This window comes from Rhinichthys klamathensis, unplaced genomic scaffold (assembly GCF_029890125.1).
Source record: "Rhinichthys klamathensis goyatoka isolate OS25496 unplaced genomic scaffold, OSU_Roscu_1.1 h1tg000131l_1, whole genome shotgun sequence".
NCBI classification, from domain to species: domain Eukaryota; kingdom Metazoa; phylum Chordata; class Actinopteri; order Cypriniformes; family Leuciscidae; genus Rhinichthys; species Rhinichthys klamathensis.
In genome coordinates this window covers 1,116,750-1,134,957 of record NW_026606666.1, presented here as the reverse complement: position 1 = coordinate 1,134,957, position 18,208 = coordinate 1,116,750, and the positions used below count along the sequence as shown (strand labels likewise).

The following is an 18,208-nucleotide window of genomic DNA, read 5'->3' as shown; positions in this document are numbered from 1 at the left end:
TCACAGACAGCAGGTTGTTCCAGTGTAGGGACTGTCCCACTGATGGACCACAGCAGCTGTGGCTGTATTATTACTTACTCTCTCTCACTCCTCTATTTTCCTTTGGTCAGAGCTCTGTTGGTCAGCAGTGGATTATCGAGGCAGGATGTGTAATATCTGCAAATTAAAAAGGCAGAAGGTGTGAGAGAGAAAAGCAATTTGAGAGCATTTCACTGCGCTGTCACTGTAGTGATCACTGTCTTTCTTAACTTTTTTGTATATTTGTGTGGTTTTCTCCTGTTCATCATGTGTTGTTGTGTGTTTGTTTAGCTTCTGCGTGAGCACAAGGCCATCATCATTCAGAAGATGGTGCGCGGCTGGTTGGCGCGGCAGTGGTTCAAGCGTTCGCTCAGAGCCATCGTGTACCTGCAGTGCTGCATCCGTCGCATGCGAGCCAAGTGGGAACTCAAGAAGCTCAAGATCGAGGCGCGCTCGGTCGAACACTTCAAGAAACTCAACATCGGCATGGAGAACAAGATCATGCAGTTGCAGCGCAGGATAGACGAACAGGTACCGCACTTCACACTGAGATGCTGTGGCTTATTGTGCCTCATTTTAAGGTGCAGTGTGTGATTTTTAGCGGCATCTAGCGGTTCGGTTGCGAGTTGCACTAAGGGCTCAGCCCACTGCTCACCCCTCCCTTTCGAAGAAGCTACGGTGGCTAAAACGGGACAAACATATCGTCGTCTGAGACAGCAGAGAATAGCCAGAGTAAGCCAAGAGTGTGTAACATTGTCACTGTTTCTGTACCACAGTCCATTATAAAACACATCATGGATAAAGTTTACAAAGCCATAGTCAGGTGAGGATCAAGGGTCTTAATATATAATATAATAATAGTAATCAGCTGATTGTCTCACAAACGTAACCAGCACATTTATCCCCACATAGCAAAGCCATAACACAGCGAGGGAGAAGAACTAAGTTACATGAAACAGTCCAACTACATATTTTACACCACTGACAAGGAAAAAGTCACTACTCACGGTGTTTATGGCTAGCTTCTAGCTTTCTGCTGCTTCTCTTTCAAGGTAGTGACGAAACGCGCTCTGTAGCGCTGTTTGTTTGCTGTCGGCTACGGTAGAAACATGGCGTCACAATATGTCGACCTTCATAGAAGGGGGTGCCCGCGGTTAGGTAGATATAAATGTCTCATTCTAAGGTAATAAAAACATTACGGTTTATTAAGTAAGTTCTTTATACACCACTGAAAACATAGTTATGGATTTCATATTGCATTTCTGTTAATAGATAGTCAAAATTATTACACATTGCACCTTTAAAAGTTCAGTTCATATGATTTCTGAGTAGCAAAACGAAAGTAACTCTTTTGTCTGTTTAGTGTAAAACTCTGGAGGATTTTCATAAGTCAGTATGAAATCGTAATGCTCGTTCCTGGTCTTCTTGTGCATCAGTGCACTTTGTTCCATAAAAAAGTTTGTCATCATAATGTTTCATAAAATGTAATAGCTTGCTCCACCCATGAATCAACTTTCACTCTTTTTTTTTTTAGCTTCCTTCCATCCAACCAGCTGTTATGTAGACACTATTTTTCCCAATCAAATTCTACCCACCTTTTTGTCCTGTGAATATCATTATTTAGTAAAAAAACAACAAAAAACATCAGTTTATGGAAGGAAACTGGGTTACAAGCATGCTTTCTTGTTGACTTCATGATGTCAGTGTTCATTTGATTCTTGCTGCTTTTAGTTCTTTTAGAATGAGTCATGGTGTGTTAGCTGTGTATGATCACATCATTTAAATCTGGACTTCCCAGTGCAGGATTTTTGTCTAAGTGTGTGTTTATGTAGCTGTCAATGTAATGTACGGATTCTAATGACAATTAGAGGTTTTAATTGAACATGTATCATCATATGACAAAAAAAGTACAATATAGGTTCAATGTCAATTTAAAGATTTTGTACAGTGGAGTTTAAAAGTCTGAATCGATGTTGAAAAGGAATTTTATTGGGACATTGGAGTAACATTTTTATTTAAACTTAGAAAGAAACAGAATTTTGCAAAGCTAAAAGACTGCTAAACAAAAGAATGCTATGACGTAAAAAAAATATAAATAAGATAACTTCACTAAAGGAAAATGACTCTGATTCAAGAACTAAAATTCCCCCAAAATAGTACTTATGTAATTAAATAGAATGAACTGATGTTCTGTTTTGGTTTCACTCTAGAACAAGGACAACCGTTCTCTCAGCGAGCGTTTGAATGGTCTAGAGATCAGCCATGCTGCAGAGTCTGAGCGCATGCGTGTGGAAGTCCACCGTCTGCGAGGGGCAGAAGAGGATGCCAAAAACAACGCCAACAAAGTTACAACTCTTCTGGAGGAGCTGGAGCGACTGCGCAAAGACCTGAAGAACACACAGAAGGAAAAGAAAGCCATCGAGGATTGGGCGAAAACCTACCAGGACGAGATGGAACAGGTGCTGCACGTTCACTTGTATAGCTGTGCGCAGCTGTGATGTGCCTGTCCTAGTGCGATGTTCAAAGCACTTTTCAAAAAGCTGAGGGTCATTCACTTTGCCAATCAGTTCATTTGTGTCATTCATTTCAATGTTCCCAGTTCCCAATATTCCCGTAACAATGTTCGCATTGTGGTCTATGGATCTCCCTGGTGTACATATGAGTAGACTCGCTCCCTCTGACGAAATTGAGGGGTCGAGGGTCTGTCCAAATAATACTTTCTTCGCCCACTTGACGAAGTTGAACGCACATCAAAATGGCGGTGGAGATTCCCCCGAGGGGAAGTGTGCTATATGTCTAAAAGTGGAGTTATGAAAAGTTGATAGTGGTGCCGTAGAAACGCATAATTCTGAGGACGTGAACAGCTCCAGATATAACGTCACATGTTGTCATCTTGAGACTACGGTAATTACGACACGGCGTGAATGCAGCATTAGTGTCCAAGTTATTAGTGTATGACTTGAATATAAATGAATAATTTAGTTTGATCTGTTTCTCAGACGTGTGTTGATTTGTTCCTACAAAACCTCATTGATGGTGTGGCATTACATTAGCAAATTCTAGTTGGATTAGCAAATTCTCCACAATAGATCCTCAAAGTCAAGTTAGACCCACAGGTTACCCATATTACCCTGCTTTTAGATAGTCCTCCTAGATTGTAGAGCCCTCTAAAGACAAAGATATACTCCTGTTTATCTCCATATTCAGGGATTAGAGAAACACTGCTTTAAACCTGGAAAGAGAAGAGACCTGTACATTCACACAGGTGAGAGAGAGAGAGAGAGAGAGAGAGAGAGAGAGAGAGAGAGACTAGCGCTCAGCACAAATGTTAGAAGTAGTTTTAGTTTTAGGATGGTACAGTAGAGGAATAGAACGATTCACAAAGCCACAATAATACTATATTGGATGTGTGTTGAGTAAATGAATGTTTCCCAGCAGTTAAATCAATGTTTCCGTTCAATACAAGCATCTGTGACATGATGCAGATAACCACAGCGAATATATATATTTTTTTCATATAATCTTTTAAAGACTAAAATGGCATGCAGTCGATTGATTGTGTTTGTGTAATATTTGTGACAGATGATCTCAGAACTAAAGGAGCAAAACCACCTGCTGAAGAACGAGAAAAACGACCTGAACCGACTCATCCAGGAACAAGGCCAGCAGTGGACAGGTAAGCAAAAACTTTAATCTGTCATTGTTGTTCGATCATGTATGTGTAAACATTTTAAAAACTTTTTTTGTTGTTGATTTTTTGAAGAATATTTAGTCATGTTAATCTTCATTTATATGCACCAGTATAGCAATATATTGTAATAAACGTCACTTTTTAACTACAAAATGTAACATTATGTTGGTGATATGGTTTAATTTTCATGGACTTTTAGTTTGCGTTGCTTTATTTCCTGTATTTCCTTCCATTATCATGGTTTCTAGTTTGTGTTGTTAATTTGTTGTCATGGTCATAGATATATATACATCTACATTATCGTCATTATTATGTTTCTGTGGGCTGCTATACATAAACCATCCGCCATATTGGAACAGTCGTCTGCACGAAGTTGACTGCACTTGCAACCATGATTAGACGCATGTCTGAATATCTACATCTGCAATAGACTTCAGCAGATGTTTTTGCTAAACTAACACAATACAACAAGACAATAATGGTATTGTTTTCAAAAACTTGTACTTTGAAACCCGTTTTCAAAAGTTTGCGTTTTCATGCCCTAAAAACGCTGTTGTTGTGTAAATAAGCGACCAAAACTCATAAAAAGTTTTCAGTTTTTATATGAAAATGGCCCCTGAGTTAATTGTCTTGGATGTGTCACAGTTACGTGTCTTCCTTGTTTTTACCTTTTGTGTTTCTTTATTTTGATATTGTTTATTAAAGTAGTTTGCTGCATTTAGTTCTGCACTGCCTCGTCTCATCTTCTTCAACCTATCATTCTGTGACATACATTTTTACTAAAACAATTTAAGCATGTAAGATGTCACATGGGAACTTACTGTGAACATCTTTGGGTCATGGTTGCAAATTAATTGTTCAAACAAACAATTTTATTACTGCATATCGTCATTGTGCCAAATCTATTGAGGTTTAAATCAGACATTCTATTTAATATTTCTGTCTTATAGCGCTGGTGTGAAACTTAATACTAAAAATTATACTATTCTGATAATATAAAATAAGAAAAATATTGGAAAAAAAAATCATCGGCCAGTCTTACACACTGCTATACCTTGTGTACACTCAAAAAAACAAATCTAAATCCTTTATAAACAGTGTCTGTCATTTCTGTGTGCTTTCCTAACATACTCGTCCCTGTCCTGTTGCAGTGTCAACAACATGAGTCAGTCTGCAGTCAGATGATTGAGTAATTCAATATTGGTTGTTCACTGGGAATGTGTGTGAATGATGTTTAACATGTATGTGTTTTATAGAGAAAATGCAGAGGGCTCTAAAGGAGGAAACCCAGCAGCTAGAAAACGATTTAAACGAGGAACGCTCTCGCTACCAGAACCTCCTTACCGAACACCTGCGACTAGAGGAGAAATACGACGATTTGAAAGAGGAGATCTCACTTGCAGTGGTAAGGACACGATCATTTATGGATTACTTAATTTCACATCTTAAAAATCAACTACCGGTAATCAATGGGTATTCTGAAAGATTAGGCTGGTTTAGGCTCAGATCCAGCACACTCCTTTTAGTAAAAGCCTCCGGTCCTCTGATGGGTCCTTTCTTTCTTCTAGAATGTTCCAAAACCTGGTCACAGGCGCACAGACTCGACACACAGCAGCAACGAATCAGAATGTACCTACAACTCCGAATTTGCAGAGTCCGAGGAAGGGTCCCGCGGAGGGGAGGTGAGAGCAGAAGTCAAATTCGATCATTCATATTACTCAGTTGTTTATGATATTAAATCCATTTTAGGCCTGTTAACTAATTACTTTTCTGACATTCTTTGGCTTTTGACTTTATGAAGATCCTAGGAATAAAACATAAAATGGCACATATTGTGGATATAAAAATGTTTTATTCTCTCCTTAGGATGTTTCCAAGGCGATACTGGACATGTCCCTGTTCCTGAAGCTACAGAAGAGAGTATCCGAACTAGAGCAAGAAAAACAGTCACTGCAGAACGAACTCGACCGGAGGGAAGAGCAGTTTCAGCGGGCTAGAGCTAGGGTACACACACACACACTCACACACTTTACTTTGCTTTCTAAATGAGAACATACCATCAATGTTTTTATTTAAAGTTAAATATAGTGACTCCCCCCCTAACCCAGATACTACAATAAAAAAAAAAAAAAAAAAAAAAAAAAAAATATATATATACAGCTCTGGAAATAATTAAGGGACCTCTGCAAAATTAGTAGTTTCTCTGGATTTACTTTTTTTATATGTATGTGTTTGAGTAAAATGAACCTTTCATTAACTCATATAATGTTTACGGTTTACAGTTTTTATATGTAAATTATAAAATGGCCTTTTCACTTCCAAACATGAAATGTCCCTTTAGATTTACTTTAGTTTTTCAGCATATATAGTAAGGGAACCTACAGTTACCAATTAAAGGAGAACTCCGGCGCAAAATGAACCTTTGGTCTAATTACACATTGTTACCTAGTCAACCGTTATCTGAGATTTGTTTTCATGATTATCGAATGTAAATAGTTTTATCTCTAAAAACAGTTTAGCCTCTAAAGCTAGTATAACGCTAGTATATTGGGCATAGTGTAATGACAAATAAAAATCGCTTGTTAATACCACTAACAAGGCTGAAAATAGACCCACACTAACACGGTAGCATAATGAGGGTCCCTACCTTCAAACCGAAGCATTGAGAACTTTGTAAGTGTACAGACAGTTTAATAAGAAGATATTTTAAACATACAGTCAACTTCGCGTATACAGGCAGAATCCATCTTTGAAATACAGCCTCTACCAGTCGATCTACGAACGCCGATCCAAGTGCGCTGGTGAGAATGTGAACGAGCTATAAGTTGTGATAAGGTGAGCGCGAACAGCAGGCTTGGATCGGCGTTCGTAGATCGACTGGTAAAGGCTGTATTTCAAAGATGGCTTCTGTCTGTATACGCGAAGTTGACTGTATGTTTAAAATATCTTCTTATTAAAGGTTCTCTAAGCGATGTCGGGTGACGTCACTTCTTGTTGACGTTTAAAGTATTGTCAAACAAAACGGAGGCTAGCTAGACCCTCCCTACTCCTCATCCGCGCACTAACCCCCCAAACCCCGCCCCCAAGTCCTTCTTGTCGGTGATTGGCTGGAACTGTTTGTCATGTTTCGTGGAGCGGGTCGCCGCAGTTTGTGTTTGTTGCCGTCTGTGGAGCCTGGGCTGTCTACAGAGATCGCGTTTCTTTACAGTGTGTTCAGGGGACAGGCAGCCAGCGGTTAGTGAGGAGATGTTTGCTGTATGTGACAAAAAAAATTTTGGCCTAAAAATGCGTGACATCGCTTAGAGCACCTTTAAACTGTCTTGACACTGACAAAGTTCTCAATGCTTCGGTTTGAAGGTAGGGACCCTCATTATGCTACCGTGTTAGTGTGGGGCTATTTTGAGCCTTGTTAGTGGTATTAACAAGCGATTTTTATTTGTCATTACACTATGCCCAATATACTAGCGTTATACTAGCTTTATAGGCTAAACTGTTTGTAGAGATAAAACTATTTACATTCGATAATCATGAAAACAAATCTCAGATAACGGTTGACTAGGTAACAATGTGTAATTAGACCAAAGGTTCATTTTGCGCCGGAGTTCTCCTTTAAGTCTTTACCATAGAATCTTTACAGTGTTTTAGTGTGATGATTTCAGTGTGATCGTTTTTATCAATGTATAGCTAAGTAAACCCAAACCCACATACATACATACATACATACAGCAAAATTACCAGTTTCTCTGGTTTTACTATTTATAGATATGTGTATAGATACTGTATCTTGAACACATTCCAGAGGTTTTCAATGGGGTTCACGTCTGGAGATTGGGCTGGCCATGACAGGCTCTTGACCTGGCTGTGTGGCATGGAGCATTGTCCTGCTGGAAAAACCAATCCTCAGAGTTGGGGAACATTGTCAGAGCAGAAGGAAGCAAGTTTTCTTCCAGGACAACCTTGTACGTGGCTTGATTCATGCGTCCTTCACAAAGACAAATCTGCCCGATTCCTGCCTTGCTGAAGCACCCCCAGATCATCAATTTCATCAGCTTTGTCCAACATCTGGTCGTCTAATGGTCAGACGGAGACCTGGAGAGGCCTAGAAGCCACAGTGTCTCGCACCCACTGGGAAATTTGGTGGAGGATCGGTGATGATCTGGGGGTGCTTCAGCAAGGCTGGAATCGGGCAGATTTGTCTTTGTGAAGGACGCATGAATCAAGCCACGTACAAGGTTGTCCTGGAAGAAAACTTGCTTCCTTCTGCTCTGACAATGTTCCCCAACTCTGAGGATTGGTTTTTCCAGCAGGACAATGCTCCATGCCACACAGCCAGGTCAATCAAGGTATGGATGGAGGACCACCAGATCAAGAGCCTGTCATGGCCAGCCCAATCTGCAGACCTGAACCCCATTGAAAACCTCTGGAATGTGATCAAGAGGAAGATGGGTGGTCACAAGCCAGCAAACAAAGCCGAGCTGCTTGAATTGTTGCACCAGGAGTGGCATAAAGTCACCCAACATCAATGTGAAAGGTTGGTGGAGAGTGGCCAAGACGCATGAAAGCTGTGATTGAAAATCAGGGTTATTCCACCAAATATTGATTTCTGAACTCTGAATATTAACTTATTTTCCGACAACACTGCATCTTTTTTGTTATTTTTACCAGTTGTCGTTTTCTGCAAATAAATGCTCTAAATGACAATATTTGTATTTGGAATTTGAGAGAAATGTTGTCAGTAGTTTATAGAATAAAACCAAAATGTTAATTTTACCCAAACACATATCTATAAATAGTAAAACCAGAGAAACTGATAAATTTGCAGTGGTCTCTTTTTTTTTTTTTCTGTAATTTTACTGTTTCTGTAATTGAAAATGTGTTTTCTTCTTGGCCAGGATGATGAGGAACATAAGAAAGCTCGTGGCGCTGAGCTGGAGTATGAATCTCTCAAGGTAAACACACGCACACACACACACACACACACGTAACTCTCATTACATTTCTCCACCAGATTTACTATGCTGCATGCAAGTTCACACTAACTCAAAAACCTACGTACTGTACAAGAGTTGAAACCTGACGTGTGCTTTGATCGTAGCCGCCACTACCAGTAAATATATTTAAATGTCTATTTCAGGTCAATTTATGGCATAATTTTTAAAAGATACGTTTTTACTATGGTCCTTGACCAATACTTATGAAATTACAGCTGTGTTGAAACACCTTCCTGCTGCCGTAGCTGGATATAGAACAACATTTTCCAGTAAAATGGACGTCTGAAATAGGAAGATAAAGCAGTATACAGTAGTAAATGATATGTTAAATAGTAATATTTCGTTTTTTACATGTATAAATGTTTTTGTATGTTGATCATTCTGAATTCTCCAGCGTCAGGAGTTGGAGTCTGAGAATAAGAAGCTCAAACATCATTTGAATGAGATGCGTCAGTCTTTGAGAGGCAGCGCTGAGGCCGGTTCCGCTGCTCCGGGTTCTCCTCCGTACACTGTCCTGCTGGATCAGCTGAACTCCTCCAACGAGGAGCTGGAGGTGCGGAAGGAAGAGGTGCTCATCCTGCGCTCTCAACTCGTCAGTCAGAAAGAGGCCATGCAACACAAGGTCAGGCACAAAGCCTTTCATTCTTACTTCAGTTTTGTGTGCGTTAATATCTGTCACTAACATTCTTCTCTTCATAAGTCTTGTTAAGATTTCTAACTTCATCTCTCCTTTTGTCCTGTGTTGCACTCACATCAGGATGAAAAGGTATGTTGGTCAGACAGCAGAACAATCATTTACATCACTTCCATCTCCATTTTGGTCTCTATAATGCTACCTTTTGCTGTCGTTCAGAGTTTGGGAAGATATTTTCGAACATTTACAGTTTGTAAGCCATTTGGCACTTTATTTATATGAAAAGCGCAAACGTTGTATATTAACTTTACAGTTTACAAGTTCAAACATCACTTTTATTAACTGAGAATGAAGTGAACGAGAAATGGTTCTTGTGATGTGTCTGATGCTCAAAAGTCAGTTAGTTGATGGATTCAGTGATTTATAACTTACATGAGTGTGAATCTTCTGTGTGTGTTTAGGCAACCATGACTGAACCTTTGCCGTACATTGAGGATGTGCAGAAGTTGACCGATGCCAAGGAGATCTCCCAGGCCTACATGGGTCTCAAAGACACCAACAGGTGCAGTGCTTCTCTTTACATTTCTTCCACTATCAGCAGTCATGTGCTGAATCACAAATCCATTATATCTCATACTGTATATATGTTGTGTGAAGTCCTGTTCTCTTCCCTACTCATAGTGAAGTCTTCATGTCTTGCATCAGAGGTTCTTAAACTTTGATTTGCATCCCCCAGAGGGCCGCTACTTCTAATATCACTATATAGTAATCTTTATCAGAAATTGTACCCCAAAATGCTGTGTAAACTACCATTCAAAAGTTTGGGGTCGATGTTTTTTATGTGTTTGGGAAAAGTATCTTATGCTCACCAAGGCTGCGTTTATTTAATCAAAAATGCATATTATTTAAAATATTTATTTTTTTAAATGGAATTTAATTTTGTGATTGAAGACTGAAGTAATTACTGCTGAAAGTTTGTATTTGCACTTGCAGTGTCACATGATCCTTCAGAAATCATTTTAATATGTTTAATATGGTGCTTAAGAAGCATTCCTTCTCATTATCAGTGTTAAAAATAGTTGTGTTGCATTTTTTTGTGGAGTAAGTGATACTTCTTTTTAGGATTATTCGATGAATAGAAAGGTCTGATGAAAGAAAGATTTGTAACCTTATAAATGTCTCTATAAATGTAACTTTTGATCAATTTAATGTGTTTTTCTTTTTCGAATCGTTTGACCGGTAGTGTATATTACATAAGCTTCTAATAATCAAATGCACTATGACTTTAAAAAAAAAAACAAGTAATTTGTTCTTGTTATTTTACCTGAATGTGAACCAAAAAGTAATATTACATAAGATTGAGTTAAAATCAAGATATGGAAAACAGTAATATAATTTAAATATGACTGGATGCATGACATTTGAAGCCATTGTACAATAGATGATAATATGCCCACTTGCACAGTCGTCATGGTGTAACAGCACATCAGTTAAATTTTATTTTATGTTAATGTGGCCAGTTGGGATGTGTTTCACACTGCGCTTAAATCAGACAGCTTTGGCATGGCATGTCGAAACGAAATTATTCCCATTAAAATAAAAAAGCTGTCTACATAGCTTTGTACACAGCTTTATAGTTGCAAGCCATTAAATGTACAGACTGAGCTGATAAAACCTATTAAAGCATATATATGATGTAAACATTAGGTCTACAGATAATATTCACATATGCAGTTCAGTTACAGCATGACATTAGATTTTAAAAAATGTATCTCCCAATTCTATCTTTATTACTCACAATTGTGTGTTTATATCACAATTCTGAGGGGAAAAAATATGTTATATCTACCAATTCTGATTATTCTGAAGATATAAACTCAAAATGACCTTTTTTATTCTTTTATTCCATGGTTTCCTTAGACTGCTTACTGCAGACCTGTCATTTCCTGCCACCATGTAGGCTCCGCCCACAAAACACATCATCAGTGTTTGCAAACACCCAAGTGTGGTCTACTTTACCATCACACCACCCATCTCTATTTATGCCCCTCTGAGCCTCTCGGTTTGAGAACCTCTGTTCTGATCTATGTTTTGCTGCTGGTTATCTTCTCTGTAGTGTCTCGCATACATCCATTGAAGAACATCGATCTCCAACTGAGGAAATGATGATTTATCGCTCTCACAACCTTATTCACAAGCCTCTGTGTTTAGGATCAGGCCTCTGTCTGTCTGTATCTGTCTGTCTGTCTCTTGATGGCTCATCTCTGTCCTGCACAGATCACCCAGGTTTACACGCAGACCGACTGAAGTGAACGAGCTTGTGAGCAGGTTGAGGTAACAGATGGACAGGCATGATGGGCCGCTCTCACTGCATGTGTGTGCAGCTCAGAGCAGAGCAGCATTCCAGAGCCCATAGATAGATGAGAAATCATTCAGAAAAGCTTTGCTAGGCATGACCTTTAACTAATAAGAAGGGATTGTCTAAAGTCTAGTTCGCCTTTAAAACGATTAAACAACCAAAGTTTGCTTCAGGTAGCTTTTGAGGAGGGTTTATTTGAAATAATATACCAGTGCAGCAATCTTCGTGAACGATTGTACAAAATATGCCAGCAAAATCACATTGTGTTGATCAGAATTTCTGTCCGTCCAAAGGTAAATGTGGCTTTTGGCTGACTGCTTGGATGCCATTTATTACCTATATTCAGTGCACAAATAGCTCATTTATGTCAATGAATGGATGGCAAACTATTGCTTTTTTATGTTTTTCTTTTATTATTATTATTATTAATTGATGGTTACACTTGCAGTCTTCTTAATCATCATTGTTTTATCTTCATTATTTATTCTGTTTTATTTACTGACATCTTTTTGCTGTTTTACTTATTTCTTTTCCTGCATTAATCTTTCCCTCCTCCATAAAGCAGCTCTCAAATCTTAGTTGTACTTATATTACGTTCCATTCCTCACATATATTATCAAATATTCTATATTGGATGAACTATTCTTTTAAATAACCTGTAAAACTTCTCAACATGCCACACACATCTAAGTTTTCCACTTTTTTTTGTTTTCGCTTGTCCTTGTTTTTTTCATTCTTACCATTTCTTTCTTTGTTCCACCCCATCAGATCCCCATTCCCTGACTACCATAAACTGAATGAGGATGGAGAGCTGTGGTTGGTTTATGAAGGGTTAAAGGAAACAAACAGGTTAAAGAGCAGAGAGATGAGAGCATGTAGAAATGACTGAGCGTTCAGCTTTCTCATCTCCATCCTCCGTTTTTATATTGCTTTTGGTCCCTCAGCTTTCTAAAGACATAATCATCTAACATTGTGCTGTTTATACTTCTCTAAACACTAGTGCGTTAAGACTGTTCTCCTTAACATACAGTATGAGTAGTGCTTCATTGTATCAAAACCTGCAAGAACTCTTTGTAGTGTTGATATACTGGACTAACCAAAATTAAATTGGGTTGGAAAATTCTTATTTTAAAACAGCATGTAGTTACGACTGCCATAAAGAGATTTAATACAAATATAAGTAAAAGTAAATACTAGAGTTGAATGCTGACTGCTGCACTGCAAGAAAGAATGGGCAGGTTTCTGAGCCTTAGTTGGGAATGGTTCACTCAAACATTAAAAGTTAGCCATTATTTACATTGTCATAACATCTTGTTCTGGATGTTCTTCCAAACCTTTATGACAGTTCATAGCGACCATGTCTGTCAAGTTCCAAAAAGTAGTAAAACCCACAAAAGTACCATAAAACTAGTCTTTACAGCTTGTGCGCAATATTCCAAATCTTCTGAAGTTATACGATGGCTTTGTGTGAGAACCAGGTGGATATATAATATTCACTGAATATCTTCACCTTCACTCTCAGATCTCATTCTTCTTTCAGCATATTCTACTTGGTGTTTCTCTTTTGGTTATGGCACATTTTCTTTTTGTATTATCAAACCTGGTGTATCACATCAGCACTAGGGTTGTTATTGTTAACCAAGGGTGCATTTACATGACAATGCTGTACTAAAAACGGAAACGTTTTTCCTTTGTGTTTTTCGCGTACAGACGACAACATTGTCAAAACGATCCCCTCAAAGTAGTTGTTTAGAAAATGACTAAAAACGCTGTATTGTGCTGCCGGGCCAGTAGTTGGCAATGTCACTTTGTAAAGAAACACTACACCTATAGACTGAACACTTACTATCCATGCGCTTGACGTCACCATTCTCATAAAATTACGTTTTTGTTGTTTACACAGAGACGATTGAAACCTGTTTTCAAAAATGTGGCTTTTCAGGCCCCCAAAACGCCATTCGGCCATTGTCGTGTAAATGAACGGCCAAAACGCATTCAAAGTTTTCCGTTTTTAATTGAAAACGGTGTCGTGTAAACGAACCCTCAAACTAAAACCATTTAAAAAAAATCATTACTTGAAATGAAATAAAATATAAAAACTCAAACTTTATTTCAGCGAAGGCAACATTTCTCATTTTAATTTTGTTTAATGTGATGTACTAAAATAAATAAAGCTAAAACTTAAATAAAATGTATATAGACCTATATTTAAAAATACTAAAACTTTAACTACAATTAAAATATAAAATAAAACAATTCAAAATATTAAAAACGTACTCGGTTACTAACGATCCGTACGAGAGTACGGGAGATGATATGAGAGAGATAACGAGAGTACGAGAGATACTCTCGTAAGAGAACGTACTCGGTTACTAACGTAACCTCGGTTCTCTCTAGAGAGGGAACGAGTACTGCGTATCTTGCCGTGCTTGGAATACGCTCTGGTTCGCTTCAGCGATAAAAATCAGCTTGTACCAGCCTAACGAGCATATTTATAGGGTGAGACCACGCCCCTTCTGGCGGGACGTGACGATATGGGCGCGAATTGCCCCCATTGGTCATTACGTCACGCAGAGTCTCTCTCGATAGGCTGCTGCATTTGCTGCAGAGCAACCAATAGGCGCGCGAGCTGTTTCGCCTATGTCTGCTTGCTGCTGCAAAGCGTTTTACATTAATAAAAAATTAAGGATAATTTTTGGCTTCAATATCTCGTGGAAAAGAGTTTTTCCCCTAGCGTAAGCTATTACGCAGTACGAGAGATACTCTCGTAAGAGAACTATAGTAGTATCTCAATGATACTAAAATAACACTGACCAGCACAATATTTTAAAATTGAAACAAGAAGATTAGCAGTGAATAATAACTATTTCAATCTGATTCTCAACCAAAGCTATCTATTATATGACTTCAGATGACCTGGAAATATAGCATACAAATTTATATACTACTTGTATGGTGCACTGTCATTGCGCTGCATAAAAGTTCTTCCGAATTTCTCCTTGCAGGTTTAAAATGAGCATAACTAAATAATGACAATATTTTCATCTTTGGATGAACTATTCCCTAAACTCTTTGATCTCAAAACAGAAGCTAATGCTACTCTAATAAAGAAGTGTATTTCTGGTTATTTCCTCAACTCAAAGGCAGTCTCTCTTTCTTCTCTCTCTCTCTCTCTCTCTCTCTCTCTCTCTCTCTCTCTCTCTCTCTCTCTCTCTCTCTCTCTCTCTCTCTCTCTCTCTCTCTCTCTCTCTCTCTCCTTCTATATAGGTTGTTGGAGTCTCAGTTGCAGGCTCAGCGTCGGTCTCATGACAATGAGGTGGAGGTTTTGCGTGGAGAGCTGCAGAGTGTTAAAGAGGACAACAACCGTCAGCAGCAGCTGTTGGCTCAGAATCTTCAGCTTCCTCCAGAGGCTCGAATCGAGGCCAGTCTGCAACACGAGATCACGCGCCTCACCAACGAGAACCTGGTCAGCACAGACACTATCCTGACACTTCCCTATACCAGTGCTTCTCCACCTCCAGCTAGACACACTGTCCACTTCTTGAAAATAATATTGTTTTTCCTACTATTGAACAGATAATAATAAATAAATAAAAATCAACAACAATAACTTAGTCGTCTCCCGACAGCCCCATAAACGTAAGTTGACTAGTAGAAAGATAGTAGAGTATAGTAGTAGACAATTGGTTTAAGTGTTATAACCTATTTTGCATAATAATATTAAATTGGATTATAGTAATAGCCTAATATTAATCCCAGTTGGTTTTATTAATGATGTCACATTCAAGATATGCGGCCTGTAAGACTTGTTCTTGGCCCTTAATGCAGTTCAGTATATAGGTTGCCAACCACTTAGTTTATGAATGTTAGCCCTCAGCAGAAAGCTAATCTAAGTTTATTTTCTTAATTTCTGGTGAAAGTAAAAGACCCCATGAGATCATAAATGTATTGATCTGTATGCTAGATTTCACAGAACATTTTTCTGTTTTTTGTGGCCCAAAATTACTGAATTTGCTGCAGCTGTTCTAAAAAAAAATGTGGTCCAGTGAAAAACACCAATAATCATTATGTCTTTAAAGTGATAATCCACCCAAAAAATGAAATTCTCTCATCATTTACTAACCTTCATGCTGTCCCAGATGCATATGACGTTCTTTCTTCAGATGAACACAAATGCAGGCTTTTAGAAAAATAATACATTTCTGTGAGACAATATAATGCACGTGGATAGATCCCTCAAAGTTGACACTTCATGCATAGAGAATATGATGGTAATCCATGAAACCCCAGTCGATGAATCTATGTCTTCTGAAATTTAACGGTTGGTGTGTGTGAGAAAAATACTATAACTATATACTTTTTAAACTGTACTTTTCAACAACAAAAAAAATCTGTTTGTATTCGTCTGAAGAAAGAAAGTCATATGGATCTGGGGCGGCATGAGGATGAGTAAATGACTAAATTATTATTTTTGGGGGCCATTTCATTGTTTTCATTTTAAGTAACTACCATTAGTGACAAATTGGACAAATGTGGCATCTGAAAATCTTCATTTAAATATCACGGCCCTATAAATTCACGGTTTAAAAGCAATGCCCTTCGAGTGTATGACATTGAGAAATGTAACCCAGCCAAGAAGAGGACCTTCTCTGACCTGGAGATTGAAACTTTGACCTCACAAGTTGAATCAAACTAGCTTGGGTTATTAGGCAGCTTGAAAAGCGGAATAAAATGAAGTCATAAAATGCAGTTTGGAGCGAGATCACTTCTGCGATCAACCGCGTTGGTGTCGTGAATCGAACACCAGCTGAGGTTTGAATATTTAACTGACTGATGTTTCTCAAGAAATATTACCCCTAGTTAATTATATAATAATTTATGTGTAATAGTGAAACATTAATAATCATTTAAGTATTTAAATAAGAGAATACTTCTATTATACATATACAGTATGTTATGGATAGACTGTATGGCACACTGTCAATACAATATTTTACCATTGGCAACTCATTTTTAAATGATGAATATGATTCCAGTCAAAATGCTCTCATAACAATTCTCCGCCAGATTTATTGTGCTGCCCCACAAGTTCATGCTAACTAAAAAACTTGCATGCACGAGTCGAAACCTGACGTTCGAGCCACTGTTCACGTCCATTTTGATATATGGCAAGTTTTGCGTGGAAACGACCATACGCCCAATTTGTCGTAAGTTTGTTTTCGTAAATGAGGGCCTGTAAGATCACAATTACCTGTAAATTTTTGACCAATGGTGGTTGATGCTCCATGTGTCCTGTCCAGCCATTTCGGCTCATTTTACAGTGAAATGCATTGGAATACAGCAGTGTGACTGTTAAACACGTAGTGAATCATTTGTCAGGGCTCAGATTTATTGGTTTTGATTAGCCAATATGGTTACACTTTATTTTGATGGTCCACTTTAGACATTCTACTAAGTAACTTTGCAACTACATGTCAACTAACTCTTGTTAGAGTATTAGTAGACTGTTAGGTTAGGGTTCAGGTTAGTAGAATAAGTTGACATTGCTTATGCTACTAATCATATTAGAGTGAAAATAGAACAGACAAGCAAACATTTACAATATTACATCCTGAGACGTAACAACATGTAGTTGCAAAGTTACTTATAGTCAGTAGAATGTCTGTTGTAGGACCATCAGAATCAAGTGTTAGCAGATATTAAGCAGACAGTCTACTAATACTCTAATGAGAGATAGTTGACATGTAGTTTCAAAGTTACTTATCGTTAGTAGAATGTCTAAAGTGGCCATCGAAATAAAGTGTTATTGCTAATATTGCATCCCCCGTCAGCTTAACATGTTTGCGGGACAAAATTGTAGAAATTAGACAAAAATGCAAGCTGCTGCAGATAATTCAGTGAACTATTGAAAGATCGAAAGATTGCAAGATCACAGAATCATTTTTTGTATTATTATTATTGTTATTATAGAATAATAATTTCCCTCCCCCTAATCACCTGCCACCAGATAGCAGTATTGTTGACTGTGTTGTCCTGTTTCAATAGAAAGAACATCAACACAGGAAAGAAAACTGCTTTTGTTAAAACATGTTATGGGGTCTTTAATTAATAGGGTGGACTGCAGATTTAACAGATTTAACTAGCACATTTAGGGGAGAGTGGAGTAGAACGTGTCAGTGGGTAAGCTGTGCCCCAAATACATATATAGCATACGATATATTATATATGTTGGTGAATTGCCAATGTATAAAACATCGACTAATTATTAGCCATGAATTATTAAATGAATAATTGTTCCCAAATGGTAGCTATGGTGTACATATTTGTCAGATATATTAGACAATAGGCTCTAAACACGTCATTTTTGGGTCATGTCCAGATGAATATCAAAAGTATCAAATGTGGTATTCGCATTGAAAAGACAGTTCAGATATCCTGCTGCTCAATCTTTTGTTTCATGTGATTCTAAATGATTTCAGATTTACTCACTCATGAAACGGTGGAGTGTGATTTTG

At 38.0% G+C, this 18,208-nt stretch overlaps 1 protein-coding gene across 5 annotated transcripts in view; it reads left to right on the top strand.

Annotated features, from left to right (window-relative positions):
• Window positions 1-18,208, top strand: part of myo5aa (myosin VAa) — a 102,066-nt gene that overhangs the window by 70,826 nt on the left and 13,032 nt on the right. For 2 of the 5 annotated variants that reach the window (XM_056256706.1, XM_056256705.1), the window contains exons 21-32: window positions 310-549; window positions 2,229-2,477; window positions 3,601-3,694; window positions 4,966-5,114; window positions 5,278-5,391; window positions 5,576-5,713; window positions 8,602-8,658; window positions 9,095-9,322; window positions 9,796-9,896; window positions 11,612-11,668; window positions 12,462-12,542; window positions 14,961-15,159. In XM_056256706.1, the coding sequence (XP_056112681.1) occupies window positions 310-549; window positions 2,229-2,477; window positions 3,601-3,694; window positions 4,966-5,114; window positions 5,278-5,391; window positions 5,576-5,713; window positions 8,602-8,658; window positions 9,095-9,322; window positions 9,796-9,896; window positions 11,612-11,668; window positions 12,462-12,542; window positions 14,961-15,159 (1,707 nt within the window). The remainder of the gene's footprint in view (window positions 1-309; window positions 550-2,228; window positions 2,478-3,600; window positions 3,695-4,965; window positions 5,115-5,277; window positions 5,392-5,575; window positions 5,714-8,601; window positions 8,659-9,094; window positions 9,323-9,795; window positions 9,897-11,611; window positions 11,669-12,461; window positions 12,543-14,960; window positions 15,160-18,208) is intronic. The other 3 variants (XM_056256709.1, XM_056256708.1, XM_056256707.1) reach the window with 2 other exon arrangements.